Source organism: Pimephales promelas, chromosome 8 (assembly GCF_988280905.1).
Source record: "Pimephales promelas chromosome 8, fPimPro1.hap1.1, whole genome shotgun sequence".
Lineage (NCBI taxonomy): Eukaryota > Metazoa > Chordata > Actinopteri > Cypriniformes > Leuciscidae > Pimephales > Pimephales promelas.
In genome coordinates, this window is record NC_142776.1 from 5,574,721 (window position 1) to 5,594,996 (window position 20,276).

A 20,276-nucleotide genomic window follows, 5' to 3' on the forward strand; every position below is an offset into this window, starting at 1 on the left:
AAGACATCAACCCTAGTCTCACGTAGGCAGAAGGTCTGGACTCCATAGCAGCTTTCATTGGCCAAGGACCGCCCAAAAGGCTGCCTGACTAACATGTAAAGCAACCAATCACAGTTCGTTTTGTTCAGTCAGTAAGTCGAGATCCCTACAATCACAGAACGGCGCGACAAACTGGCAAAACTCTTGGACGTCTTTTAAAAACTCAATACCTTTGAAAATCCAGCATTTAGTTAAACCTGATAAGCGGTCATTGTCTCAGTGGTAAACACGATGACTTTCTTCTGCCATTTTTTGGAAGTGACATCTGAGCCTGAGAGTACATTAACGACCTACAGAGCTTGCATTAAGGAAAGCAATAGTTTATTCAGTACTTTTAACACACAAACAACTTTAAGATGGGCATAGAGAATAAAAACCAACATTAAAATGTCCAAAATCAATTACAAATCCAACCTATGAATAAAAATGTTTATAAAAGAATTAAGAAAATAAAAGTGTCCATATGTGGTGGCATTTGATTCAGAGGGATGAATTGTCACCGAAAAAGCCCAACTGCTTTCTTCTTTTTCATCCGTGAGGAGTTGGAGCGTTCCTCAGAACCAGCAGCAGTTGAAGGAACAGTCTGAAGGAATCATTTAGAATTGGATTTAGTTCCCTTCAAGGAATATTCAGGGAAACCACTTATAATTTCAACTTTAACCTCTCGCATTATTCTTTTGATCGCCAAGTCTACAGGGAAAGCATGCAATGGCTGCCCCATAGACATCCACTGTAGGTGCATTTTTGTACATAAGTTCAGTTTGATCTTAATTTATAGTTGACTTTACATTTTTTTTTAATCATATCAAGGGGAGTAACATTTTGTAGCCTGTTCAGATTAGCGTTAAAGTTGTCCTGAAGAACACAGGCCTTTTTTGTTGAACTTCCAGAGCCTCTAAAAACAAACATAGTTGTCAAACTTTACCAGCCTAAGGCCGTGTGTCCACCAAAGGATTTTTAGCCAGCTGAAAACTCTAGACACTCTGCTGAAGACGCCGTGCTTTGGGCGCTTGAGAGCGTTTTGGCAGCGCAGCGTTTTTCCGTTGGGACGTTTCGTTGCTATGATACAGAATATCCGCAGCAGTTTGAATGTTGTGACAGTTGGTCGGTGTGGTATTAATCCCGCCCCTCCTCCACTGTGATTGGACGGCTGGGTAAAAAGTGACAGTGATGAGCGCTGCGTTTTATCCAAAGTTGAACATTTTTCAACTCCCAGCGACCAGTAAAAAACGCTGGGCGCTCGGCGCTTCAGCGTGAAAAAAACGCTCAGCGCCTCGGTACGCTCATGGCGTTTAAAAAACGCGGCGCTCCCATTGAAAACAATTGAAAACATGCGCCAGGCGCGTGGAAAAACGCTTTGGTGGACACACGGCCTAAGGCTCAGCAATGTTGGGTTCACTGTACAATGAAGAGTTGAACAAGTCAGCCGAAGGAGCCACTAACATTTTCTCCGAAAGAATGAATCGAATATTTATTTTGTTAATTTTGAAAAGAATAAGTAAAACGATAGAAACAACTAACACATGGCAGAGGGGAAAAAGACCAAACCTGTTTACTATCTGCCACCAGAGGTCTTCCTGATGATCCTTTGACATTATTCTGTTCTTGAGAAGCCAGTGAAGACGCCACACCTGCACAGCAAACAAGACAAACACCACGTCATCATTTATTCATCCTCGTGTTGTTCAAAACCAATATAACCTTTCATCTGTGGAACACAAAAGTAGACAAAAGGGCTCCAATATTACAAAAAATAGCTATTATCCTGTATTAAGCACCTTCTGTCATACATCGGTAGAAAGGCTCTTTAACCATCACATCCTTTGCCTTTTCCCAGTGAATCCAGCCCGAGTCCTTACCCAAAAAGCAGTCTACAGGCTCTAGACAACCCAGGGTTGTATTCATTAGTATATTATATTGTGGACTACTATTTTGAAAAAGAAAGTCTGAATGACTTGCGTCATATAATAGCAGTAGTAAAAGTCATAATATTCATAATGTTTGGTCACTAGATATTTAATAATACCACTAATATTAAACTTCACCTAACATATCAACGGGTGCCAATTCTCTGTGAGTAATGTTGAAGCGTAACAACTCCCATTCCTGAATGCTTAGTGTCTGAACCTGTGATTGGTAGGTGATCAGGTGCGTGATGTTCAGCGACGTGGGTGTCTTCTGCTGCAGGGCTGCTGTAAGGAGAGCGTTTGCGTTTCCGACCCGTTTCCCCCGAGCTCACGGCCATGTACAGGGCCTGCATCTCGGAGTCAAAACCCAAACTGTCCAGCGTCACACCAATCTGTGGAACAATCTAAGAGACAAAAAAAGAGAAAGAATGACCAAACCATAAATGACCAAAACCTTTTTAGTCTCCATAGAGTTTTTTGTTGTTGTTGCCTTTATTACCTGATTTGAGCCAAAATAAAGCAACACACACACACTCTCTTTAGGGAAATAAATAAAGGCAGGTGATGTCTAAAATGGGCATAATCTATTAAACTCAGAGAAGAGCTTCCTTTTATAGTCGTCTATAAATCTGTCCTCACTTTCATTCAGTCTAAAAAAACCAACAACAACAAAAAAAAATAATTAATGGAAAAAGACTTTTGAAAAGAGGATAAGTGGATGTGTGTGTGTGTATGGGGTTGTAGTGTGTGTAACAGACTTCTTCTAAAAACAACAAAACTGTGTTTTAAAATGTAATTTATTCCTGTGATACAAGGTTGAATTTTCAGTCTTCAGTGTCACATGATCCTTCAGAAATCATTCTAATATGCTAATTTTGCCAATTATTTGATCAATTATTATTGGTTCTCAATTATTTACAATGGTTCTTATTGTTATCAATGTAGAAAACTGTGTTTTTTTGCTACTAAATACTTTTGCTGTTTCAGGATTCTTTGATGAATAGAAAGTTCAATGGATTTATTTAAAACAGTCCAGACATTTATAAAGTTACAAAAGATTTCTATCACTTGTTGACAAAGACATTAATTTATTTTTTTATATCTTGTCACATATCTATTAAAAGTATCAAAAGTAGATAAAAAATATCTATTCTAAAAAAATATCTAAAAAATATCTTGTCACATATCTAATAAAAGAAAATTAATTTGTGTTAAAAATAAATACAGATAAAAATAAATAAAGATAAAAACAAATGCACAATTTTTTATAAAAAAAATTAAATTATACTAAAAAGAAAATAATAGTAATCATTAAAAATATATAATCTGAAACATAAGATGAAGCCAGTCATATAATTTGTCTGAAAGAAGCTATTTTACTTCTTAATGTGGCCACCATGTTGAGATCACATGAATAGTCAAACACTATTTCTTTATCTCAGTAAAGAATTTAAATGATATTTTAAAAGTTAAAAGTATGCATTATGATCGTGAGAATTTGGGAGTGAATTGTTCTTAATTGTCATGATATGTCAAATATGCAAATGAAAAAAAAAAAAAAAACTAAAAGAAAGATGAACAGGGTAATGGTAAAGATTACTGCATTCACACATTCCCTTTCACAAAAGAGAGGACAAATTCTCAAAATTAGCTCGCCAAATATTGACCTGGTGAGATTGGTGACCACTAGATGAATGAAGGGCCCCTAAATATACGTGTAGACGTTTGGGGTTTAAATTGATTTATTTTTATTATTTGTTTGTTGAAATATCATAAAAATAAATGAATGCTTTGAGTTCCTCTTTGGGGACAGAGAGGGCAATGTGAGGAGAGAAGCCACAGTTCATGAGTGTGCACTTCCTGCCGCCCCTTAAATCATTTCTCCTCTCCTGATCTTTTCATTTTTTCTTCTTCTTTCATATCACTTGATCAATTACGTTTTTTTTTTGTTTCAGAAAAAGCATAGGTAAAACTGAAATATGAAAGCTACACAATCACACCGATACCAGGCCAGATCATTTACACAAACACCATCATCTGTGTGCGTCAAAGCGGGGAAGTGTCAGGAAAAAGCGGTTGATGTGTTAGTGCATCATGTTGATACACCTATTCATAGCTGGTAAACAGCATTGGCTAGTTTCTGGTGGTTTGTGGAAGAACTCTAAACCAATATATTCTTATGGAAGATTTCAGAGAGTGTCCCAATTCTTGTTTTGTGAAGAGCAAGTATATACTTGACAGTCATTCAGTCAAACCCCTCCTCCTAATATTATCTAAACCTCTTTCTCCCACAGTTCGCCCTCTGTCTCACACTCCTACGTGTTCTTTATAAGTGGTGCATACTAAGAAAAACATCACATTATTATCATAGTTAGATTAGGGATTTGAACAAACTTAAGAACAAATTGAATCACCAGCATTGGCTGTTTTTAGTGGTTTGTGGCCAACAGATTCTAATGGAAGATTTCAGAGAGTGTCCCAACTCTTGTTTTGTGTTCATCACATGCTAGTGAAGGGTAAGTAGTATGTAGTAAGATATTGGATGTACTACTTTATAAAATTGCAACTTAACCATAAATCTCACAATTACTTAAAGGGATGCTCCACCGTTTTTCATATTAAACTAAGTTATTCCCTAAACTAAGAGGAATTGATACATACTTTGATAGCACTTAATATAACTAACGTTAACGTTAGCCCAGTTCATTCAATACAGGCCAAGCAGAGAAGAGACCAAATACCTCCACGTTTTCCCTATTTAAATACAGTTACTCAAGCAGTGTAACTCGACCAAGAATGGTGACACAAAATAAAACGTTGCGCTTTTCAAAGCGTGTAAAGTGTATAACTAAATTGTATGGCGGAATACCCAAGTGATGAGCACTTCGACTCGGCGTAGTAATATCATCACTCTGGAGAGGGAGAGGACTTTTCACGAGTTTGAAATCACCATCAGATACTAACTCGTGGCCTCAAGATAGTATCTTGAGGGCACGAGTTACTATCTCGTGGCCTCAATATACTAACTCGTGGCCTCAAGATACTATCTCGTGGCCTCAAGATACTAACTCTATCTTGAGGCCACAAAATAGTATCTTGAGGCCACGAGTTAGTATATTGAGGCCACAAAATAGTATCTTGAGGCCACGAGTTACTATCTTGAGGCCACAAAATAGTATCTTGAGGCCACGAGTTACTATCTTGAGGCCACGAGTTACTATCTTGAGGCCACGAGTTACTATCTTGAGGCCACAAGATAGTATCTTGAGGCCACGAGTTACTATCTTGAGGCCACGAGTTACTATCTTGAGGCCACGAGTTACTATCTTGAGGCCACGAGTTACTATCTTGAGGCCACGAGTTACTATCTTGAGGCCACGAGTTACTATCTTGAGGCCACGAGTTACTATCTTGAGGCCACGAGTTACTATCTTGAGGCCACAAGTTACTATCTTGAGGCCACAAGTTACTATCTTGAGGCCACGAGTTACTATCTTGAGGCCACGAGTTACTATCTTGAGGCCACGAGTTACTATCTTGAGGCCACAAGATAGTTATAATTAATTTTTTTTGCCAAAGTGGGACTAGGGGGGCTCCGTACATAAAAGTAAATTGAGGAAGAAACTGAGCACGTTTTCCTTTATTACCTGATTTTGAGCCAAAATAAAGCAACACACACACACACTCGCTCTCTATAGGGAAACAAATAAAGGCAGGTGAAGTCTTAAACGGGCATCATCTATTAAACCCAGAGAAGAGCTTCATTTTATAGTCGTCTATAAATCTGTCCTCACTCTCATTCAGTCAAACCCCTCCTTCTAAAAATATACATTACCTCTTTCTCTCAGTTCATCCTCTGTCTCACACTCCCTAGTTGTCTTTATTAGTGGTGTGTACTAAGACAAACATCACATTATTATCATACTTGGATAAGGGATTTGAACAAACTTTAAAACAAACGATGTGGCTTGTTGAGGAGAGGTGTGTTTACTTTTCAACATGACTGGACAAAAAAGCATGGGTACACAATAAAACAGGTACAAACTCCCACAGATGGGCAAATATATGAGGGTCTGAGACATATTTTTATCTTGGGCCAGTAAGCAACCTCCCAGAAAACCCTAGCAACTGCTTAGCAACGCATAGCAAAAGCTCGATAACCATGGGTCAGGCTATCATGGTAGCAACTTTTCCATGAGAGAGCACCTCTACACTTCCTCCAAAAGTTATCTCTTTTTGCTGAGCATTTTTACATTTTCTATGACGCTTCCAGCGATTACCTTTACAAGAGGGCCCCGTGTCTGACAGGACGTTACTCTTGTTCTGGCTGGTAGGGCAGCTCTTCTCAGGGGTTCAAAGTAAGCAGAGTAAACCACAGCCCAGCTACAGCAAACTAATTACAGATCAGAGCTCACCCTGTGGAAAACTGGAGCAGAGCTATGAGAGAGAGAAGGAATTACAGAACCAGAGACATCTGAGCTCTTCAAGTGGTCCTGAATGGGTTTCATGGTTATCAGATTGGGCCGATTAGGAGCCAAAAGCTTCAGTTACAGGGAGATGTCTTGAGCTTCAGCTGGAATTACGGCATGGACACCCGACAGATCCTAGTGTCTAACAAACTCACACACTCACACAAGTGTGTGGGAGTAACGGGGTACATGTTTCCCCCAAGTTTACCCAAAAAAATCCCCCCGAATCCTGCTAAATCCATACTACAGTCTTAAAAATAAAGGTTATTTATAGAGGGAATGCACTGACGTCACTTTCCCGCCTGACTGAGTGGCAAAAGATCTGCTGCGTGACTGGATTTAATAGAGGAACCTGCGAAAATGCAACTAAATTTGATCAAATTAAACTAAACGTTGGACTCAATATAGTGTTCCTTACAACTTACTAAAGATCCAGTGATCCATGGATATTGACATGTGGCCAGGAATCGTGTTGCCTGACATTTATGTTTGCCTGATTTCGACACCGGGGGAAATAAAAGCAATAGAGACCTAAACATAAAGCAAATTTGCCTGTGAACGCTTTATATAAATACAATATAGGTCGGTCTAAATCCGGGTGATCACTTATATCAGTGTTATACAACTTATAGCCTATATATATCATCATATCGTCCAGTCCAGCCCTAAAACTTTATAGTTTGTTTTTTTTGGTCAGTGTTTATTAAAAAAGCATCCAATAATGCAATGATAAATATTTAATTGATGAGTTTTTAATATATGGGTATGGTTTAACACCATATTGACACAAAATGATAACTGCAAATCCACCTTTCGCTGACTGAGTCCAGTCGTTTCTGTGAATTGCAGCGATCCATTTGCTCCTCTTTCTGTAGCAGTCTGTAAAAACCTCCGATTTTCTGTCAAATCTAGTCGTACAGTCAATTGCAAAGCTCTTTCCCACTTTATATGTGTTGTGTTTGTTTTTCGTGGCATTTTTGCCACTCACTGTGAGTAACTGCTGGCAATCCGGCCGACGGTGACATCACGCGCATACCCTCTATTGGCATTCATGGTTTAGGAAAAACCTTTAAAGGGATAGTTCAGCAAAAAATTAAAATGTTGTCATCATTTGCTCACCCTCATGTTGTTACAAATCTGTATTAATTTCTTTCTTCTGTTGAACACAAAAGTTGTGTATGGTAACCAGACAGTTGACGGTTAGCCACAGACTATGGAAGCATTATACGCTAAACAGTTTTTAGAGATAAAACTCTTTACATTCGATAATCATGAAAACAAATCTCAGAGAACGGTTGACGAGGTGCCGATGTTTTATTAGACCAAAGGTTCATTTTGCACCGGAGTTCTCCTTTAATCTCATTAGACTTTAGAACTTTTTCTTGACGGATGATAGAAGCAATGGACAAATAATCCTCAAAAATGTATTACGGTTTCCACAAACATATTAGACAGCAATCAACAACATTGATAATAATAAATGTTCTTGAGCAGCAAATCAGCATTTTAGAATGATTTCTGAAGGATTATGTGACACTGAAAACTGGAGTAATGATGCCTTTGCCTTTGAAGGAAAAAAATTACATTTTAAAATATATTCAAATAGAACACAGTTCTTTTAAATTGTATTCATATTTTTGATGTAGAATGTCTTGAACGGTAAGGTATCTATAGTATATGTCTCAGACACAGGATGGTTTGAGGTGTTTTGCTGGTCTTTAAGTTCAGTAAGCTGGATGGACCGGTGTGGCAGTGGGACGGGTCACTCCATCAGTGCCAAACCAAAACTGGTTTCTTACCGGGTCTAATTTGATTTTTTTTTATGCTTCAACCCTAAAAAACCAACAGTTGGCGTCATCGAAACACATTAACACGGAAATGTATTCAAGACCTGCAAAGAGGACAACACGTTCACTAATATGGACCCTAAAACAAGTCTTTGTGCTAATCAAGCAAAGTACACACGCCTACTGAAAACACAAAGTAAACGTTCACACTCTTCTCTCCCCTCAAGAACCTGAGCATGCGTCACCGGCGGGGTAGACATCCGCAGGCTTTCAAACTCAACTTCACAAACTCATGGGAACATGCCTTCACTTAAGTTTCGCCCGCCAAAGACAGAATTTCAAACAGGCCTATCCATCCACCCATTCATCAAACACACACTCTTAACCAGGCTTCTGCCGATCAGGAATCTCAAGAACGGACTCCATTTTTCCAGAGACTCGCTATGTTTGTTTGGCATTTCAGTGAGACATTTTTCCAAACACGCCTTCGTTTTAATTCTGACTTGAGTCTTAAATGATTCTTCAGTGTGGAGTGGAATTTCCCATTGTATTGCGAGACAGCAGCAGTCAAATGACTTTGATACGTCCAAAAAAAATCAAATAACGTGCAAGCTAACATTTCAATAGACACAACAGGTATGCTATCGAAAATAATGGCAAACAATAAATAAATCTGGTAACACTTAACAATAAGGTCACATTTGTTAACATTAGTTAATGCATTAACTAACTAGCTTTAACTAACAATGAGCAATTTATTATAGAGCGTTTATTAACCACTTAACTGTCACCGTCCCACAGGTGGGACGTTTGCCACTATATTTTTACAACAATAATATCTTAGTAAATACCTTAAATAATATTGACAAACTATATATCATTTGAAAGCTTACAATCTCTAGTTTCCATATTTGGTGACTGATTTTCAAAATATATTACAGAGGAGCCATAATTTATCAATATAAAACAAGAATATTTTCATACTCATAAGGCGTGTTCAGACCTTTGTTTTAAAATAGCAATAAACATGAAAAATCATGAAAAAATGGTAGATACCTCAGTTTGTTTTCATGCCAAAAGTTCAAAAAGATAGAATCCATTCAATTATTTTGGAAAAAAAAAGGTCTGAAAAGTTTAAAATATCAAGAAAAAAATAATAAATTCACCATTTGTGACGTGGCAGCTAGCTATGACTTACATGCGTGTTCTTTGTATGTGTTTCTTAGAGGTTCGATTCATATCAAAATCTGCCAAACTTCCCATGCTACTCCTGAATAGGATCTCTACTTCAGAAATTGTATGAAAATTGTGAAAATAATGGTTCATATCACTCAAAACATGAATGGAAATGCAGACGCCCTTATATGGGCAGTAATGGAGTCTGATTGTGCCCTAGTGAAAAAGTTGGGTACTGCGCTCAAACAAAATCTTACTGAAAGCTCATTTTTTGAGGTATCAACCTAAAATTTGAAACACAACTTGTTCAGATTTTTGGCTTTGATCTTTCTACCATTTTAGAGTAGCCCAGGTTTTGAAAATATATATTTTATGTAAAATATGAATAATTAATATTTTTACATTGTACATTTCCATAAACTCTAACTTCTATAACTTTTTTTCTGTTTCACTTTCTTAATTTATTTCACTTCTACAAAAATCTGCCAAATGTCTTCTTTAAAACAAGACCAATCATATGTCTATATTCCAAAGCATTCTTGAATTACAACCATTTAAGTTCGAAATGTGCATTTTCATGTCTATTCAAAAAAGGGGGGGTGACAGTTAACAGGTTAACCTTTAATGTTTATTTAAACCTTTAAGCATGAAGTTCATGTTAGCTCAAGCCAAGGTGCATTAACTAATGTTAACAAACACAAATTTTGACTTTAAATGTTCAGATTAACATGAACTAAGATTAATAAATGCTGTAGAAATATTGTTCATTGTTTGTTCGTGCTAACTAATGCAAACTTAAATCTAACAGTTCATCTAAAAGATTCCCTGATTCAATTGTTTCCATGTGCAGAATTTTGTAAATTATGACATAAAAACACTAGCATGATAATTAACTGTCAAAAGTTTGGGATCGGTAAGACTTAAAAGTCTTTTTACTCACCAAGACTACATTTATTTAACCAAAATACAGTAAAAACTAGAGCCAGACCGATATATCGGCCGATATTAGGCATTTTCCATAATATCGGTATCGGCAGTTATAAATGGCCGATAAATTAATATTTAAAAAATAAAATAAAATAAAAACGGACGAAATACGCTTTAATCATCTCTCCTTGGCCTGTTATATTGAAAATGTATGTTTTACAATTTGCAGTATGATTTTATCTATTGTTAAATTATGGCTCATCATAGACTAGCTAACCACAAAGCTAGCTAAGGCCACTATCATCAGTTGGAAGACCGCTAACGTTAACATTAATGAGCTTGGAAACCACAATGAACTTTTTCTGCCTAAATAAAGTAATGCTTACTGTATTTATAACTAGCATATCTCTAGTTACAGTCCCTGCATTGTAAAATGTAAGTTATACTTGCGAGGAGTGAACATTTAGACATAGAGAAAAAGTATCAAACTTATCTTGTGCAGAAAAGTTAGCTTTTCTTTTACACGTGTGTGAAATCCAACAATATTTAATAATAAAAAAAAATATCGGCCGATATATTGGAATATCGGATTTTAAAAACCAAAAATATTTGTATCGGTATCGGCCTTCAAAATCCTTTATCGGTCGGGCTCTAGTAAAAACAGTAATATTGTGTAATATTGTGAAACTTAAAGTATATTGTAAAATATAATTTATTCATGTGATGTCAAAAAATAAACATTCAGCATCCATTACTCCAGTGTTCAGTGTCACATGATCCTTCAGAAATCAAGATATATTATCATTGCTTGTGCTGCTTAATATTTGTGTGGAAATGATACTAGAGCTGCACGATTAATCGTTAAAGATCGCAATCTCAATTCAAACACGCACATCATATTATGCCTATAAGTGATCTGGAAGTAACAGATCTGGTAAAAAAAAAATGGTAAAACTGGTAAAAAATGTACTTGTCAATCATTATTCAAGAGATTCGTTCAAAACGCAGATTCATACAGTAATGAAACAAGTCAAACCATTAAAAAAGTCTTCAAATGAATAACACTTTTAAATAAATTGAAGCAGTTAAAGGGATATTCCATCTTTTTTTTTTTTTTTTTTTGAAATAGGCTCATTTTATATCTCCCCCAGAGTTAAACAGTTGGGTTTTACTGTTTTCGATTCCCTATGGAAGTCAATGGGACCAGAAACTGTCTGGTTACTGATATTCTTCTAAATATCAGAAAATCAGCTGAATGGATTTGAAAATGGTGAAACTCAACTGTTTAACTCTGGGGGAGTTGTAAAATGAGCCTATTTCCAAAAAACCTTAAAGGAGTAGTTCACTTTAAAAAAAAAAACATTTGGTTCCCATTGAAGTCCATTATATGGAGAAAAATCCTGGAATGTTTTCATCAAAAACCTTAATTTCTTTTCGACTGAAGAAAGAAAGACGTGGATGACATGGGGGTGAGTAAATTATCAGCAAAAGTTGTTTTTTTTTAAAGTGAACACTAACACTTTGTCAGAACCTCTAGTAAATTACATTTTCTATTCAGAAATTGATTCTCAATTCATCAAAAATCATGCAGCTCTAAATTATACATTTTTTTCTGAAGGATTTAATTAATAGAAAGTTCAAAAGAACAATATTTACTAGAATTATTAATGTCTTTACTGGTACTTTCAGTAAATCAATTTAATGTGTCCTTGCTGAATATGATGAATTTCCTTTAAGAAAAATGTTGTGTATCGACTCTGTGTGTATATGTAAAAATTATATTATCATTTGATAATCAGCTGTGTGAGAAAGCTATGGAGCACCAGTTTAAGGGGCGACTATATCTCAGTGTTTGCTACAGTACAGTGAGTGGGTGAGTAGACTCATATCCTTTTCTCACACCACCAAGTCAAGCCACACATATCTGACTGCACATTCACCAGGCCAGTGAGAAATACCGATGGACTCGCACATACACACGGACTGAGATCAAACACACACCTATCAAAGGACTCACCTCACGCAGAAAACACGGCTGCCAGCACTGAAATTAAAGCTCATGGCTGAATCCAATAAATAACTCAGTGATTCAGCCACAAGAACATTACACATCAAGAGAACAAAAAGTAGCCCATAAACACAAATATATGGCTGCAGGGTTTGGCTCCTCCCACTGTGGTCGGTGTGTGTGTAATGACCGTATGGAAGCGTGGTCAGAAGCGTGATAGACTGGCAATCTTGCTTAGGGATGGTGGTGTGAGCAAAACCCTGCTATGAGTAGTTCTATATGAAAGGAATGGTTCTATAATAGACCTTTAAAGGGTTCCGTCAGGCGCTTCATATATAGAACCCTTTAGGGGTTCCATTTTATGGATTTAGTTTTAATTAACTTTAGTTTAATTCATTTTAATTATTTTATGAATTAAGCAGCTTGTAAACATACTTAATCACAAGAATAAAATGAAATAATAAATGCAGTCATTTAAGACATTTATGCTTATATAGAACCTTTTTATCATAAAGTCAAGAACCCTAGGGTAGGGTTCTATATACACAACCCCATTGGACTTTTTTTTTCTAAGAGTGTGTGTCTACTGTATTGCTGAATATTCAAAGAAATAAGGTTTTAAAAAATAAACACATTTTTTTTATTAATTTTTAGTTATTTTAATACATAAAGTTAAACAAAATGAAAATGTGAAATGTTACTTGGCAACTCGCTATAATAAAAATAAGTTAATATTTATTTATTTTATTTTATTGCAGTTAATGTTTATTTTATTTTAAGTGACAGAATTTTAATTTAAACGGTTTTAGCTTTTTTAATTGTTAATTATGTTATGTTATGTTATGTTAATGTTATGTTATAATTAGGGCTCTCAAACTATTAATCGCGATTATTCGCATCCAAAATAAAAGTTTGTGTTTACATAATATATGTGGGTGGACTGTGTATATATATATATATATATATATATATATATATATATATATATATAAATACACACACATGCTTGTATATATTTAAGAAATATTTTATGTATATACTGTATATAGATTTATATATAATATAATATATATTATATATATACAAAATAATTATATTCAGTGCACCCACATATATTATGTAAACACAAACTTTTATTTTGCATGCAATTAATCGCGATTAATCATTTGACAGCCCTAGTTATAATGGTAATTTTAATAACCCTGCTTTTTATAAATGGTCAGAATTTATTGCGTCCATTAAAGCACAGATCCGTCTTTGGATCATTCTCAAGTCATATGAAACGCTACACTTTTAAATTCAATTTTTTAATTCAAACTGCAAACTTATGATTTTGCAATCAAAAAAATAATTTAATATGAAAAATAGCAACATCCCACTGGATCCCACTGTACATCTACCATGGCATAACGGTCCATCTCCATCATATGGCCAAGTCCTAATTACACACATCACTAAAAAAAGCAGGAAATTCTCAAACACACACACATGCACAACTATGACGGGAAAAGAAATAAAACACCATCCAGTCAATAGACAGTTCAGTGTGAGGCAATGCTACATCAGAGCTGTCACTGCAAACACTCTGAGTTCAACAAACCACACCACAACCTAATTATACACTGTGTTTGTATGAATGTGTGTGTACATGTATGTGTGTGTGTGTGTGTGGTGACCCTCAGCTCTGAGTCAAACAGAGATCTCTTTTCCTGTCTAGCTCTCGCTATTCCCTCTCCGGTAACAAACCCTAGAAGCAGCACAGTGCCCTGGTTCAGTTCATATACGTGTAACTGAGCAATCATGGTGTCACATGCATGCTAGTTCGGACTGACTAAATTTAGCAGGAGACTGAATGTAAAAATGCTTCGCACCTGTGTGAAGAAGTTCTCCCTGTGCTGGTGCACGTCAAACGCCTCTGTCTGTAGTCTGGCTGCGAGGGCAGAGTTTTAGATGAGCGTCAGCGAGCTAAAAACAGACGGAAGAGAATATGCATCTCAACCGCAAGTGCGATGGCTACCTCTACTCAGGACAGCTCCGTTCTCCCGATAGTCCTGTATTTCAGCATCCTTCCGAGCCAGAAGAACAGCCAGATCCTCCACCTGCCGCTGCAGGACTCTACTCACCGCCAGCAGGGGGCGCACCAGCTGCCTGCACACCTGTACACAAGCAAGACAACGCAGAATAACTACATGGACATCTACTGTATCATATTTGATAAATAAAGGCCTCTAAATGATCAAAACTTTACCTTTTGTACACAATCTACTACATTCCTTCCACCATCTGGTTGATAATTTATACTTTTTAGCAAGCAAAAGGCCTTTTAGTATTTTTCTAAAAATCTCCACCTTCAGGTTGTGGTTCATGTGTCTTTTGCTGTGAAGTCTTGATGTAAGAATAACTTACGTGTGTTAGTTATGTTATGTTACTTATATTTTTAGTAATGTTTCAAGATGAACATCCACTTTAGCAACTTAAAGGAGTAGTTCACTTTTCAAAACACTTTTGCTGATAATTTACTCACCCCCATGTCATCCAAGATGTCCATGTCATTCTTTCTTCAGTCGTAAAGAAATTAAGGGTTTTGATGAAAACATTCCAGCATTTTTCTCAATATAATGGACTTCAATGGGAACCAAACGGTTCAAAGTCCAAAAGACACTTTTAGTGCAAACTGCAAACTGTTCAAAGGGCTTTAAACGAATCCAGATGATGAATAAGGGTCTCATCAAGCTAAACGATCGCTCATTTAAAAAAAACAAAAAAAGTTTGTTTTATAAGCACAAATGCTCGCCTTGCTCTGTACTGCGACGCACGTTTGTGACTCTCCTGTTCGAACTTGTTCATCAAAATGAACAAATCTTTTTCCGAGTCATTTGGTTCATTCAACGAACGAAACGAACGAATTGACTCGGTTTGACTCAGTTTGGGGCTCTGAATAAAAATGGTGTTTTCTTTTCCAGCGTATGAGCTCCATATTCTCATTATATTGTACTATATGAGCCATAAAAGCCTGATATTTCAATAAAATAAAAACAAAAGTTCAACAAAATGTACCATTTAGAAAGAAAAAAAATTTAAAAGTTAAATTGAACTGTAATGCAATCTAAAGACCTGGAACTATGAAGTAGTTATGCGTTTATTAGGAAATAATTCGAACATTCGGCAACCAATCAGAATCAAGCAGTCAACAACTCTGTGGTATAAAGGGATAATCCATGGCTAGCTGTGCATTAAACTATTAAACAAAACAAAAAAAGCCCACCTGACATGAAGCGGAGTGCATTTAAATTCCAGCAAGCTGTGAATTAACCAGTTCATACAGTATAGATGATTTGCCAGCATTGAAAAGTTCAAGCTGTTATTAATGTTTGCAGAATAATATTTAACCGGAAGGGTAAAAATGACGGTTACAGATATACGACAGATGGACATAGATATACATTTATTTGAGTAAATTAATAATAGCATTTTTTTTAATTAATTATCGAGAGAGAGAGAGATGAGTGTGTATGTGCTTCAATGAAAGCAATGTATGAATATAGAACAGTGAACTGAAAACAGATTTAATGCACAGCTTCCAGCCAATCAGAATGAAGTATTCAGACAGAGACCATGATGTAATAGATAAGGAAGGTTCATACCACGGCTACAGGTGTTGTGGTGCAGCGGAACTCCCAGTAGAACGGCAGCCCGGCCAGCTCACTTTTGAGTTTGACTGTTAGATTGTCGCCATGCCTTTCAAGAGCAACGTGTGCAGCAGAGATCGGATCTTCACCTTGGCTGGAGAAAGAAGGCCGTGCCACAGAACACAGATGAGAGAAAAAAGCCTGTGTTGGAGCCCTTAGACGCTTATTCAGATCCTATCATACAGAGAAAAAGAAAAAATAGAGATTAAATCAGTATGAAATATTGGCAAACTAAGAATGCATTGATATATATATATGATATATATATATATATATATATATATATATATATATATATATATTCCATCATTACACTACCTGTCAAAAGTTTAGAAGAATAATGTTTTTGTGAGAAGTCTCTTCTGCTCACAAAGGCTTCATTTATTTGATACAAAAGTACAGTGCATTTAATATTACAATAAGATTCTGAAATATTATAACAATTTAGCTTTTAAAAAATGTAATGTATTCCTGTGATGGCAAAGTTAAAATTTCAGCATCATTTTAGTCTTCTTCCTATTTTTTATGTGGAAACCGTAAAACACTGCCATAAGTAAGATTTAGAATAAATCTTATTTAAATGGCTGTCAAACAATTAATCGCGATTAATCGCATCCAAAATAAAAGTTTGTGTTTACATAATATATGTGGGTGCACTGTGTATAATTATTTTATATATATAAATACACAAACATGCATGTATATTTAAGAAAAAAATATTATTTATATATAAAATATTCATATTTATATATAATATAAATTATATATAAAGCATGTGTGTGTATTTATATATATAAAATAATTATACACAGTGCACCAACATATATTATGTAAACACAAACTCTTATTTTGGATGGGATTAATCGTTTGACAGCCCTAATATACAGTATATATAGTACACTTTTATTCAGCGAGGACATTATATTACATTAAAGTTTAAAATAAATGCTATTTATTTCTGAACTTTCTATTCATCAAAGAATCACAGTTTCCACAAAATTATTAAACTGTTTTCAACACTGATAATAATAAGACATATTATTAATAATTGGGCACTAATAATAACTAGTACTAATTAAGCAGCATATCAGCATATCAGAATGATTTCTGAAGGATCATGTGACACTGAAGACTGGAGTAATGATACTAAAAATGTAGCTTTGCATCACAGGAATAAACTACATAATTTAAATAATTATATATTTAAAAGAAAACAGTTATTTTAAATAGCAATAATATTTTAAAATATTACATTTTATTTGATTTGTTTTTTACATTTTGATCAAATAAATGCAGCCTTGGTAAGAATAAGAAATTTCTTTTCTTTTCTTACATTAAAAGTAGCATACTTATTCCAGACTTATAACTAGTAGTGTAACTGATGAAGTTTAGACAGTTATTGAACAGAACTGAATCAAAACTGAACTCATTTCAACTAAACAATGGCACTATTGTTTTTCTAGAGCTGCTTTACAGTAGAATTGAAGTCTGTTTTCCATCATTGATTACCTCTTTACCAAAGTAAAAGCTGCTTTGAAACAAACTCGTATAAAATGCAATAAAAATAAAGATGACTTAACTTGAAAGACATTTCAGTGAGTCTTATGGGTTTTGCACCATCATATCAATTCTAAATTTTGATTTTAGTTGACAACTAAGTGAGAATTGACATAATGCTACAGTGTGATTGTCTGAAGTTTTTAAGTATTGAATTAAAGGCACTTCAACTAGATACCAGCAGTGTTGTACTTTCTTGCCTGTGCTCGACTCTGGATGTCGTCTGCATTCATTTCTTCTTCCCACACAGAGCTCAGGTCACTCAGCAGAACCCGGTACTGTGTGTCACCGAACCAGGCTTTAGCCAGGAGATCAGAGCCAGCGATATTCACTGGCACCCATGGGAGGGCAAGCAGGGCTTCTTCCATTTTCCCCAGCACACGTTATACAACCTATTTCATGCAAATTGTACATGTAAATTTAAAATATCATATAAACAATATAATACTTTTAAAGTCACCATGAAATCAAAATGGACAAATCTTTTTCGTTTATGGAATATTCCAGCATTTATTATAATTTTATTTTTTATTTTAATTCTATTATAAAATAATTTTTATTTTTCCTGCACATCATTTTTTCCCTCCCTCTTGCAGTAACATCTTTCCTCTTCTCTGATGAAGTGTTTACTGGCGCGAAGGTGGGGCTACTTGTCACTCAAGTGAGATTGACCAATAGCAAACCACAATGATCCAATCAATTCCTGATTTACAAAGTCAAGTCCCGCCCTACATGTTTTTTTCTTGTTCAAGAAATCCATTTCACACTTCTTATAATGTCTATGGTTTCACACGAACATCTTCATATTAGTGAAGAAAAGACTATTGCAACTTTCATTTCTGTATTAAAGCTATAGTTGAAACTATGGTTTCTAGAGAAAGATTGATTTCTGAGATTAAATGTATTATTTAAAAAAAATAATAAGATCACATATATTTTGAATCCACTATTATCAGTCTAAAACCAGCAACCTAAAAAGCACTACAGTCACCACAATATAAACATGGTAAAATTTCATATTGATTCAGCCTTTCTTAGTAAGTTGTGACACTTGTGCCAGGATTTATAATGAGCCTTAAGCAAGTCGATGCTGCTTTACACGCGTTTAATCCATAGACTGTTAAAAAATAAATTTAATCCAACTATGATTGTTGAATGGGCATCATTTCGATTCTACTGCGTAATGTAACAGGTCTCGCAGTACTCCTTTGATATTTATACAACAACTGTCAGCGGGTAAATAGATTTTTCCACATAGAGAATCAGGAACATAATACATTTTAGAAAGCGTTTTACATTTTAATGGGTGAAAAATATCAGTATCAACTCACCAACAAGGGGGCCGTTTCGACTGACGCACGTTCCCCATGAAAACAAGCAAGGATTAAAACGTTCCGGGAGGAATAACTTCTTCTTCTTCTTCTTCTGTTGTTTAAATGGCGGTTGGCAAACCAACTTCAAGGTGCATTGTCCGCCACCTACTGGATTGGAGTATGGAGCACTACTAATACACTTGAATTAAAAAAAAAAAAAATCTAAATTATATCTTTCTTACTAGTTCTGTGTCATTTAAAAATTTGAATACTTTTTCGTGTATTGTATACTCTGTTCCTTCTAACAATTCTTTAAGTGTATAATTTCTTACACCCCTATCCTTTATCGACTGAATTAATTCACGCCTTTCTCTGCTGTATGCTACACATTCAAGTAATATATGTTTTACTGTTTCTACCATTTTCATGTTTTCCTATTCTATGTAAACTTTGATTCAGCGCTGTATGTCCAATACGCAGTCTTGTCATAATTACATCCTTTTTCCTGTTATCAACGTTTTCTCTTTCCACCCCCACCTTACTTTGTATACTATACAAATGTCTTCCTCTTAATTCATTGTCCCAAATCCTCTGCCACATCTTTTTCACTTCAGTCCCAATCAGTCCCTTAGTTTCTGCTTTACTCATCAGGTACTCTGATTTTGATCTCACAATCTTTCAACGACTCCTTTGCCAGTTTATCAACTTCCTCGTTCCCCTTTACTCCGACATGTGCTGGCACCCATAGAAAACTCACTCTTACGCCTAAGTGTTTTATGTTAAATAACTTCTGCAATATTTCGGGAGGAATAACGTTAGTTCCGTGTCGTTTCAAACGAAGAACTAAATAAAATATTTTTGTTGCATGGTTTCTCCAGCATCTTTCTTGAGACATTCAAAAGAAGCACAAGTCCATATCTGGTCTATACACCATTGTATAATCTGTATATTAAATATTTGTATAATCTTTTCTCTTTTGATTTTTTCTGCCAAAGAAAGTAGCAGTAGGTTTTGCTTTCAGATGAAGTTTTTTTCCTGTAAAATGTTTAAGTCAAAGTTTTTCGGGGTTGATGATTATAAGATTATAAACAAATGCTTTAGTTTATGTACATTTCCTACTTGATTGAACTTTGCCATTATATTTAATATACATCATCGCTAAAATCAGAGGGAAATGATAGGTAAATAACACTAATGCAGAAGCAACTCTGGTTGTAATCCTAATAAACGTAAACTTGTCCCTCAAATCTGATTGGTTGATTGGAATGTTGTTACAGGATCAACTAAGATGTTGATCCTGAAACACATTGCATTTGCCTGGTGAGATCTATAGGTGAGATCAGGTTATGTAGGACCCTACATTGGACAAACAGTTTAGAAAATGGATCTTTGGACATCAAACTA

General features: G+C 35.4%; 1 protein-coding gene across 1 annotated transcript; it reads right to left on the reverse strand.

The window, feature by feature from the left end:
• Window positions 1-343: 343 nt before the first annotated feature.
• nhej1 (nonhomologous end-joining factor 1) lies at window positions 344-19,026 on the reverse strand. The gene is made up of 8 exons (XM_039689528.2): window positions 18,891-19,026; window positions 17,760-17,951; window positions 15,958-16,176; window positions 14,331-14,469; window positions 14,185-14,243; window positions 2,167-2,350; window positions 1,588-1,670; window positions 344-622 (listed from the first exon to the last, which is right to left on the reverse strand). The coding sequence occupies exons 2-8, from the start codon at window positions 17,925-17,927 to the stop codon at window positions 536-538; spliced, it is 939 nt and encodes a 312-aa protein (XP_039545462.2). The 5' UTR covers window positions 17,928-17,951; window positions 18,891-19,026; the 3' UTR covers window positions 344-535.
• Between the last annotated feature and the right edge of the window lie 1,250 nt (window positions 19,027-20,276).

What these genes read in the sequence shown, in the direction of transcription:
- nhej1 (XM_039689528.2), bottom strand. Translation starts at nt 17,927, where the DNA reads ATGGAAGAAGCCCTGCTTGCCCTCCCATGGGTGCCAGTGAATATCGCT. An exon ending in ACATCCAGAGTCGAGCACAG is followed by an intron (nt 16,177 to 17,759) that starts GCAAGAAAGTAC and finishes TCTGTATGATAG; the next exon opens with GATCTGAATAAGCGTCTAAG. An exon ending in TGGTGGCAGATAGTAAACAG is followed by an intron (nt 623 to 1,587) that starts GTTTGGTCTTTT and finishes TGATTCCTTCAG; the next exon opens with ACTGTTCCTTCAACTGCTGC.